The sequence below is a fragment of the Arvicola amphibius genome, chromosome 1, assembly GCF_903992535.2.
Source record: "Arvicola amphibius chromosome 1, mArvAmp1.2, whole genome shotgun sequence".
Taxonomy (NCBI): domain Eukaryota; kingdom Metazoa; phylum Chordata; class Mammalia; order Rodentia; family Cricetidae; genus Arvicola; species Arvicola amphibius.
In genome coordinates, this window is record NC_052047.1 from 154,042,114 (window position 1) to 154,052,548 (window position 10,435).

At 41.7% G+C, this 10,435-nt stretch overlaps 1 protein-coding gene across 2 annotated transcripts; it reads right to left on the reverse strand.

Annotated features, from left to right (window-relative positions):
• Positions 1-1,013: 1,013 nt before the first annotated feature.
• On the reverse strand, positions 1,014-8,112 carry Ms4a2 (membrane spanning 4-domains A2). 2 transcript variants are annotated; one of them, XM_038309656.1, is made up of 7 exons: positions 8,051-8,112; positions 7,137-7,260; positions 6,486-6,620; positions 4,023-4,079; positions 3,076-3,231; positions 2,570-2,668; positions 1,014-1,723 (listed from the first exon to the last, which is right to left on the reverse strand). In XM_038309656.1, exons 1-7 carry the CDS (start codon positions 8,110-8,112, stop codon positions 1,625-1,627), a joined length of 732 nt encoding a protein of 243 aa, XP_038165584.1. In that variant the 3' UTR covers positions 1,014-1,624. The 2 variants fall into 2 exon arrangements, with proteins under 2 accessions (XP_038165584.1, XP_038165594.1); XM_038309666.1 differs by lacking the exon at positions 2,570-2,668 and having other exon boundaries at positions 3,076-3,120; positions 6,606-6,620.
• Positions 8,113-10,435: the final 2,323 nt, after the last annotated feature.

Here is a 10,435-nt window from a genome sequence, read left to right on the forward strand (position 1 = left end):
TCTCTCTCTCTCTCTCTGACTGTTGCTTCTGGGTAGGGAGCAATCTTCCTCATGTCTGATACAGTCATCACTCCAAATTTGTTTAGGTTACTTTTTCTAGTTGAAGTTCTATACTTAAAATCTTATCTAATGTACATCCTGGAACTCAAGAGTCCCTCTTCCTTCCTGATACATGGGCTCAGTCATGTAGCAGACTGTAATGTTTTAGCTCTAAGATAAACAAAAATGCACACATAAGCAAGCTCCAGAAGCTAGAAGAGACAGGGCCCCAGGAAGAGAAAATAGTTAAGATCCCCTGGGTAAATGGGGAAGGGGGAGGGTAGAAGGGAGGGGTATGGGAACATGAGGGATTCAGATGGCCAAGTCGGGGGAGAGATGGAGAGGGAAAGCAATGAAAGAGTGTCTTGAAAGAGGGAGCCATTGTGGTGTTAGGGAAAACCTGGTGCTAAAAAAACGTCCCAGGAATCCACAAATATGACCCCAGCTAAGACTCCTAGTAATAGTGGAGAGGGTACCTGAACTGGTCCTTCCCTGTAATCAGTTTGGTGAATACTGAAACTGTCATCATAGAACCTTCACCCAACAAGTGATGGAAGCAGATACAGAGATCCACAGACAAGCACCAGGCTGAGCTCTGCGATTCCAGTGGAAAAGAGGGCAGAGGGAATATATGAGCAAGGAGAGTCAAGATCATGATGGAGAAAACCACAGAGACAACTGACCCGAGTCAATGGGAGTTCACAAACTTTGGACTGCCAGCTGGGGAACCTGCATGGTACCAAATTAGGCCCTCTACAGTCGTATAGCTTGATCTATTTGAGGGGTCCCTGGCGGTGGGACCAGGATCTATCCCTGGTGCATGAGCTGGCTTTTTGGAGCCCATTCCCTATGGTTAGATGCTTTGCTCAGCCTTGATTAAGGAGGAAGGGCTTGGTCCTGCCCCAACTTTATGGGCCAGGCTTTGTTCATTCACCATGAGAGGCCTTCCACTTCCTGTGCAGTGGATTGGGGGTGGATTGTGGGGGAGTGGGATAAGGGGTGGGAGGAAAACTGTAGTTGGTATGTAAAATGAGTATAAAGGAAGCAAAATAAAATGAAACTAAAAATATTAATTAATAGAAAGAAAAAGTCATTATTACTGAGGTACAAAATATTTCCATATAGAAATTATATATCATGTTAAAAATACATACATAGATAGATGGATATGGGTTAATGTATATCATGCCCATCGATAGTTGTTGAGAGTTCTAAAAAGAACAAAGAGCAAATATTACCTGATTATCTAAATTTAATTAAATTCTAAGCCTACTTCCTCTTTTTTTCCTTTTGATCATCATTGTAGATGTACAGTAAAGCTAACTTATTCCTTGATGACTTTCCAGAAAGAATGTGTGTGAGACTGTAACACAAAACAAGACAGCTGGAGTGGATGATATTCACAAAGAGAGGGAGAGTCAGAAGATCAGAAACAGCGTAACTAAAACAATGGCATAGGAGAATAATCTAATTGTAAAACTGGCAGAATGTGGAACAAACTAATTTTGCTATAATTTTGTAAAAGTCTTTTAAAGATTGGATTTCAGAATTCTACTGTGAGTCAGATTGTTCTGGTCCCCAATTCCTATGAACCAACAGGGGACGGCATGTTCCCTGTGTCTTCCAACTCACTGTAGATCGGTGAATAAATATTTAGTTCTTCATAAAGACGATCATCTGCAACCTGATAAAGAGAAAAACCACTCCGTATCAATTACCCAGAACTTTCCATTTCTAAGAGGTTTATCATGCAGAAATCTCTTCTTTTGTCTTTTTGAATTTCAACCTACCTCTCATGACACTCAAATTATTCCCTTAATGTCTAGACACCAAATCAGATGGACTGGCCAATGGGGACTAAAAGAACCCATGTCAGTGACAAATTGCTAAGGTGACCCTGCCTCTGAAATGTTTTGCCTTCTGACTAGGGACAGGGGTCATAAGACGTGTAGAGACTGGAGTGTGTCTAAAAGCGGACATAGAGGATGAGCAGCGGGTTCCATTTGTCAGAGCTGAGTTGATATAGCAGCTGGGAATTGGGAATCTCCATCACAGGTATAATGATGTGTGCAGCAGGTGAAAATGCAGTTGTCACCATGAGTCAAGAGGAAAGAAAACTCAAGGCGTATTTAGAGCAATAGAAAGGGGGAAAAAGTACATTGGGGGGGGGTGGAAAAGACAGAAACAAATATAACAAGCTCTTTGGGAACAAAAATGAAAAGTAAAACCTAACACCTGCATGTTTCCATCACATGCTGACATTAACTCACTGCTCACACGCCATCCCTTCAAAGCACCCGGAATTTCTATAATTATAAGATTCCATTTGCCTAGCCCTTAGGGGACTGTGGCTGTGACCATGTTCCATTTCAGGTCTAAAATAAGATTTCCAATATGAGATACGAAAGTCAGCTTTTGAGAAATAGTTTTTCAGGAAAAAAGAAGTAATAATTCCAGAAATTTCAGGCCCCATGTTTTAAAAGAATAAAGCATCAACTCTTTAACATGCCATTCAGGACTTTCCACTGACCTTTTTACTTTTGAATTTTTCTCCAATCCTATGGATAATGAACAGCACAGCGCTGCAAAAGGCCAGCATGGTGAGCAGCAGCATCATCAATACTGTTTCCTGTCAAACAAACAACCAACAAGGGGCAAAGTCACAGACAGATGTACCCCAGATCCCTCCCCTTACAGAAGCTCTCTCTCTCTCTCCCTCCTCCTCTGTCTCTCTCTCTGTGTGTCTCTCTGTCTCTCTCTCTCTCTCTCTCTCTCTCTCTCTCTCTCTCTCTCTCTCTCTCTCTCTCTCTCTCTCTCTCTCTCTCTCTGGAGCACACCTCATAAACAGACATCGATAGGCAGCCAGGAGGTGGCTAGGTGGAGATAACTCTAAGCTTAGGGCATGTGGGAGTACGGCCATCAACCCCTGAAAGTTCCTAACTCTAGATGACGAGACGGAAACTCCAAGTGGGGGGTTGTATCTCTGGAAGAGAAATGGGGTTTCTCACTTAGTGTGTTTCCAGAAGAGACGCGTACCGTGACCAAAGACGCCCCAAAGCAGCCGTCGTCCTCGTTTAGATCCTTACAGTAGTTCATATACCTGAAGTCCTGGCTCAGATTGAGGATCAGCAGGAGGACCCCTACTGCTGCAGTGATGCTGCTGGCGATGTTTGCTCCCAGGCTTCCTCTCATCTGCTGGCGGAAGAACAATCAGCCCTGGGGTTGCATGTGGCAGCAGCCAATCAACTGATCTATCTCTCAGAGCTGGCCTTGCGTGGTAACTCAAAGCTGTCTACAACCCCAGTCAACTAGGGAACTCCTGGCCAGATGGCCTCATCATGTGGTAGGCATCCATTTCCCTCTGAGAGGTCATCAAGATTAGCATGAGGGCTGGGGAATAGTTCAGCAGTGAGCCACAGGGTTAGGCTTTGCAGAAGGTCAGAGACTTGATACAAAGCATAAAAACGACACACACACATGCATAGTCTATCCTCAAATCATCTCGGTTGGAAACTAATTGTATAGCCATAAGACTTTTTAAATACGTACAAGGACAATAATTGCTTGGGTCCCTTTAAAGGGTGTCAAAGTAATCAAATTTTACTGCTAGTTAAGTGACACAATTTATGTTTCTAATGATCTTATCCAACTTTTGCTGCCAAAAGCCTTCAAGTACAAAGGGATTGAGGTAAATCACATAGTCACACCCTCTCAAACACCACTAGTACTAATGGGTCTCCCTTAACACCCCTGAAATTCCACTTGTTTTACTTTGGAATAATGAATAAAAATGTAACTGTGAGCCGGGCGGTGGTGGTGCACGCCTTTAATCCCAGCACTCGGGAGGCAGAGGCAGGCGGATCTCCAAGTTCGAGGCCAGCCTGGTCTACAAGAGCTAGTTCCAGGACAGGCTCTAGAAACTACAGGGAAACCCTGTCTCGAAAAACCAAAAAAAAAAAAAAAAAAATGTAACTGTGACTCACCAGATACAGCGTGTTCTTCCTTTCGGACCTAACCGTCAAAAATCCAGACAAAACAAACTGTCCAAAAAGAAAGAGAGAAAGGAAAGTAAGTCTCTGCTCTCTGGGACATCCCTTCCTTTACCCTGGACATGCAAAAAGCCAGCTTAAGGTGCTTCATGAAGCTCTCTACTAAAACCTCCCAGGAAACTACTGTTTACTATTATTTCCTATAAAGTGATGACGATTCTTATCCAAACCCCGTGATGGTCCTGATAAAATGCAGGTTCTGAACTGAGTGTGGTGGACATGCCCGTGATCCCGGCACTCCAGAGGCTGAAGAAGGGAGAAGGTAAGCCTGAGCTACCCGGTGAGAAAAAGAAGCAGCATGCAGGCTCTTCCTCAGTAGGTCTCCCCTGTGAGGCTGGCTTGGATACCTCCTGGGTAGGCGGCGGGGACTAGTGGGATCTGGTGGACAACTGCAATGGCAGTCTCGTTTATTGTAACTCTGTTCGTATGTCCTGCCTTACACTGTCAACTCCTCCAGGCCAGAAACCTGTATCTACGCTGTGTATACCTAGGGAGGCTGCTCAGCAGCACATGGCCATATAGTTAACTATGAAAATGTAAATATGGGAATATTTAGTCAAAGTAAAAATTGAGACCTCAAATTCAGAACACCTTCTTAAAAAAACTGAGATTTGCGTGTCCAGGGACACTTAAAGAGCTAAATATTTGTGTCTATGAGAAAGTCCAACAGCTAAAAGAACTTGTAACACAACACAGGCTCAATGATCTGAGTTCAATTCCTGGATCCCACAAGGTAGCAAGAGAGAAATGACATCCTAGGATTATTATTCTCTAACCGCCCCATGAGCACCATGCTCTCTCTCTCTCTCTCTCTCTCTCTCTCTCTCTTTCTCTCTCTCTCTCTCTCTTTCATACACACACACACAGACACACACACACAGAGAGAGAGAGAGAGAGAATAGAATGTTGATGTAGAATACAGTAGATGGTCTAGAAGACCAAGAGAACTGCAAGCTCCATACTTAGCAGCGTATTCAACCAATGTAATGTTTTTCTTAGATTTAAATATTTCTTTATAATTTAATTATCTATAAAAGTAAAACATGATAATGATATGGACTGAAGGATGATAGGCATAAGAGACATTGTAGCATGCAATCCTATTTCTACAAAGCTCTAAGAATTAAAACATAGCTTTTAGTTTTAGTGATTGCTTCGGGATGAGAAAGGAGCCATGTAACTTTCCAAATCACAGATAGGCTTCTCATCATGGCGGACCCTAGAGATAAGGCGCTTCAGGACTACCACAAGAAGCTGCTAGAGCACAAGGAGATAGACGGCCATCTTAAGGAGCTAAGGGGACAGTTAAAAGAACTTACCAAGCAGTATGACAAGTCTGAAAATGATCTGAAGGCACTACAAAGTCATAGATAGGCTTGTTATACTGAAGGGGACATATATGCTAACATTGTATGTGTGTGTATGAGTCAAATGTATCAAATTCTACACCGTCTATACACAGAATTCTTCTATACACAGAATGTGCTCTCATTCAGCCATCTGCTTTCCAGATAATATATTGTTTAAAAAGGAACCCAGGACATTAGCGGTCAAAAGCATGTCAAGGGCCCAACAGATACCCACCCAGCATAGTTACCTTGTTCTCATCTGAACAATATTTCACCCTCCCTTCTTAAAAACAACCTTTTATGCTATTCTGGTGTGGGTTTGTGGGGGTTTTATGTTTTTAAAATTTTATCTGCAAGTGTGTATGTATGTCTGCGCATGTATATGTCTGCGCATGTATATGCCTGCGCATGTATATGTCTGCTCATGTATATGTCTGCGCATGTATATGTCTGTGCATGTATATGTCTGCGCATGTATATGTCTGTGCATGTATATGTCTGTGCATGTATATGCCACATGTGTACAAATGCCCAAGAAGCCCAGTGGAAGTATCTTATCTCCATGAGCTGGAGTTACAGGTAGTTGTGAGCACCTGACACAGTGCTGGGACTGAACTCAGGTCCTGTGGAAGAGCAGCAAGCACCCTTAACTACTAAGTCCAGCCTTAACTAGCTTTTATTAATGAAAAAAATACATGTACTTAGCATGTAATTTTATTAATAGTGCTAGTGGAATTTTCTTAGAATACAACTTTTAGGCAAATTATTTAACTTCTTAAATATTAATGTATTATTCTTTTACAATGTCGTAAGTCTCAAGTATCCAGTCACTAAGAAGGCTAACGATTTAAACCACATCTAAGGGTGATAATGTGCATGTCAATGAGTTAATGTAGAGAAAACTTTGGAATTGCAATTACAGATGCTATCTGCATAGAAGTGAAAAGCTGTCGATTTCTATCAAAATGCTAGAGCTGTGTAGCTAGATTTGTTTAGAAGAAAACTCTGATTGGCACTATTTCAGAAACAATTCCAGACGTGCTCTCACCAGCCCTGCTCCCCAGAATGGATAGCCTGCTCTGTAGGACAGAAGGACTTCATCGTCAAAGTCAGAAATGGGGAGTGCTGAGCAGACAATTGTCCCGAGACAAAGGCACATCACACCAACCAGAATTTGTGTTACCTGTGGAAAACACAAAGTTTGTAAAGTTGGGATATATTTTCTCAAGATTGTACCAATTTCCCTATAAGCAATACCGAAAATGAGAAATCTCTTGTGTGTCATATGCCTTCCTGAGATTGAACCAGATGTGAGATTTTCTACTGGCTTCTTTTCATTATAAAAATCGGAACTGTTACTAATAGAATCTAAAGCACACACAGTTAACATGTGTCGCATACATCTTTATCTACATAGTTATGATTGACAGGAGTAACTGTCCTATCTATTAGCCACAAGCATTATGTATCCATCCTGAGTCCTTGTTCTCCATTCATGTTTCAGTAACTTAAAGTCTTCTTGAGAAAATGCTTCTCTCTTCCCAGAATGTGCAGTGAGCACCATCAGTTCCTCTCCTATCAAGAATGTTACAGGACCTATCACTCCTCATCAGCTCATGAGAGGAAATGTAAATATATTCTAATCCTCTATCCTAGAGCCAGCATTAATTCAAGTTGAGAATGTAGGCTAGACACTCACCCCCAGGAACTCCAAATCTTTCTTCAAAACTGCCTGCCATGTCTTCGGTGGTGGGGGTGGTGCTGGCTTCTCTGGCAGAGCTTTAGCAGAAGGTGATGCTTCCAAGAGCTCAATGTCAGGCACACTGAAATTTACAAAATTTCAATCATACGAAAACCCTCTAACTTCCTGTGTGAAGTTGTTAACTGTCAGAAACTAGAGTGTTACTTGCTAATTGTTTTTTGAAAGAATTCAGCAGTTGAACTCTTCAGGGTAGTGCCTGAGAAGGCTCAGAGAGCCAAAGCAATCACCATTTGAATATTATCCAAATGCTTACATAGAACAGAACAGAAAAAAAGCCATGCATCATGTTCTTGTTCATCCCAGGTTGTCATAAGTTCCATCTACGAGTCTCTATCTGTGATTAAAACAAAACAACCAAATACGTTTGTCTGTCGACTTCAAAGTCATTTTATCATAGAAATGTATCTGCATGCATTTTGTCAATACACACAACTTCATACGCAGAGAATTGTTTTGAGGGACTTCTTCAATCTCCATTCATATTTTAATCTTGGGCGCAGGATCCCATGCCTTAAGTTTCACGAAGGCCAACAAGAATGTGGTCATCTTAGAATGCCTCTGACTCCCAAAACACACTTCAAACACAGAGGCAAGAGATCTGTATGTCCAAACTCCCTGTCTCACACCCCAAACCACAAGTCTCTAGTGTTAGAAAATATGGTATTGCCAAATTTCAAATCAAGTAAAAACCTGCTGCCAACTACGGAAGAGAAAAGACACTAAGAATGTGTGAACATGGTTCAGTAACTTATTTGAGTCCGTGCATATATCTAAGAATTGACTGCCCAGCACTGTGAATTTATCTGTCTTGATAAATAACTTCAATGGAAAAATCAATAGTCTTTACTTACCTGGGGGATTCTTGTGGGTTTGGGAGCGCAAGATCTGCTCTGCTCTTATTTTCTGTGTCCATTTTTTCATAAATTGAACTACCCGGGAATGAAGGAGCCTGTTACATGGAGAAGTGGTGTAACCGGGTGGGCAGTTAGATGTGTTGACTGAATACAGTGGTTATCTCCATGCAGATAAGTCTCCCAGCTGATTAGTATCGGTGGTTCTTTGGTCTTGCTATAATGGGAAGTCATAAGACTGAGACATCTACCAAATAGAGAGCAGGGTGAACAGAGAAACGAGCATTTTAGAGCATACTTCTGCCTGAGATGTGGGATTAATGGAGCCTAATATTGAAGCATCTAGGCACTGATAAGATCAAAGGAAATAGAATTAAAAACAGGTGTGGTCCTTAGAAGCTTCATCTACTATACCCATGTCATAAGTTCTTCAGTTTGGTTTCATATGCGGCCTCAAGGCTGAAATGTGTGTATTAGCACGAATATCAATTTCTAAATGTATCTCTGACTTCACATCCTCTCTCTTTCCACTCCCTTCTCTCTCCCCTCTCCTCCTTCCCCTCCCCTCCTTCTCATTCTCTCTTCCTGTCTACTGAATAGCGTTTACTGTCTGCAGGAGATGATCTTCAAAATGGGACCCACAGAGTGAACCATGCCACTGAAACTAGCCAAAGTACTATTTGAATTAAGAAATACGCCTTATCTGAATGTGTCCATGGCAACTGATGTATAATGGTACATCATATATGTACCATAATGTAATGGCACATTATAATGGTAAGAACAAGACAAGGAAAACATGAAAGGATGTGAACTCAGAAATTATATAGGCAAATCTGAATGGTGGGAACTGAGCAATATAATCTACCCAGACAAAGTATCCACTCAACTATATCATAGTTAACTACCCCGGAACACAACAAACAAGAGGGATTCACAGGTCTGTCTTGCTCATATTTCAGTTTAATTTTATGAATGGTTTTTCATGACTGCGAGATACTGTGTATGGCACCTTAATCACCTGAGTTATTTTTCTGGGATATAAAATGTCTCAGGAGAGGTTAAGATGTGCATATTCATAAAGGATTCTAGTGTACATATTGCCAAATCTTTCCTAAAAATACATCACTGCCCCAGCTACGTTCTTTCCTCTGTATCTTTGGGAATCAGTGCATCTAACAAAGACACTATTTGAATTAAGAACTAAGCCCCATATTCTTATTAATTCATACAGAAAGGATTTAGTGCTTCTTGTTATTGATGGCTCACATTATGGAGAAGGCAGTATTGAGGATCGTGATCCCAAACTTATCTAGCTCATAATATTGCAGATGAGAACAAAGAAAAAATATTATCTAAGAGATCAGAGGCCAGAGACTGCTAGAACGTGAAAGAGGTTACAACAGTGTTGCCTGATGGAGCATGTGTAGAGTTCAGAGAAGGTGATGTTTGAGCCTAGCCTTAAAATGGTTGGTTTAGTAATCTCATTCCCTTACTCAACCTTTGCAAAACCACACAAGTCTGCAGGGTAAAGTCCTGAAGCAATGTGATAGTCCTTAACTGTGTCTCCTAGTAGTATATAAAGGTTTGTGTTCAACAACAACAAAATCAGGAACCTATTTGAGATTTGAACACTTAACAGAGTGAGAGGGCCCTTCCATGATTGGAGATAATGCTTTTCTGTGAGAACTGTCAACAGCAAATCACGAAATGTAAATACAGTACTGAAAGGTGACCTATGACATCCCAATTATTTCATGCTCCAGTGTTTATCAACAGCTTCATCCTTCCCCTTCCTGAGATGCTTAGCACATTCTGTACTCATAGTCCAGTTCCCCACAGCCATAGTGTTGCACCTTCCATAACAGCAAGTATCAGAACTTATGATCAAATGACTTCCTTTGGGGCTGGGCACTATTATCAAGTTGAGTTTTAACCATATGTCTGTCTGGAAGGAAGAGATAAGAGAGCTGCACGTCTTCACCACTACATAGCATTTCTCTGGCACACACAGACTCTTCACATGCCTTTTTCTCTGGCTTTCTTTTTGACTATCAAGTTTATTTAGTAAGTTAGTTTAGGGTGGAAAGGGCCAAGGAAAGAAACACTGTACCCCAACTAGACCCAAGACTAGGGTAAAAGTAAAACACACTGACCCTGACATAACTCCAGGATCAGGGCTTGAAATCTCACCAATCCCTGAGCCCAGAATTCCACCAATCCCTGAGGTTCCTGAGCATGAAGCCCCACCAATCCCTGAGCTTGCTCCAGAATCAGGCTGCAAAAAATCACCAATCCCAAGCCACCCTGGAAATCTCTGCCTCCCCCCCACTCCAAGAAACCCTATATAGGATCTATACCCTGTTCAGTTTGCTATTGCTTTTC

What these genes read in the sequence shown, in the direction of transcription:
- Ms4a2 (XM_038309656.1), bottom strand. Translation starts at nt 8,112, where the DNA reads ATGGACACAGAAAATAAGAGCAGAGCAGATCTTGCGCTCCCAAACCCA. An exon ending in CATTCTGGGGAGCAGGGCTG is followed by an intron (nt 4,080 to 6,485) that starts GTGAGAGCACGT and finishes CTTTTTGGACAG; the next exon opens with TTTGTTTTGTCTGGATTTTT. An exon ending in TTGGGGCGTCTTTGGTCACG is followed by an intron (nt 2,669 to 3,075) that starts GTACGCGTCTCT and finishes TTTGTTTGACAG; the next exon opens with GAAACAGTATTGATGATGCT.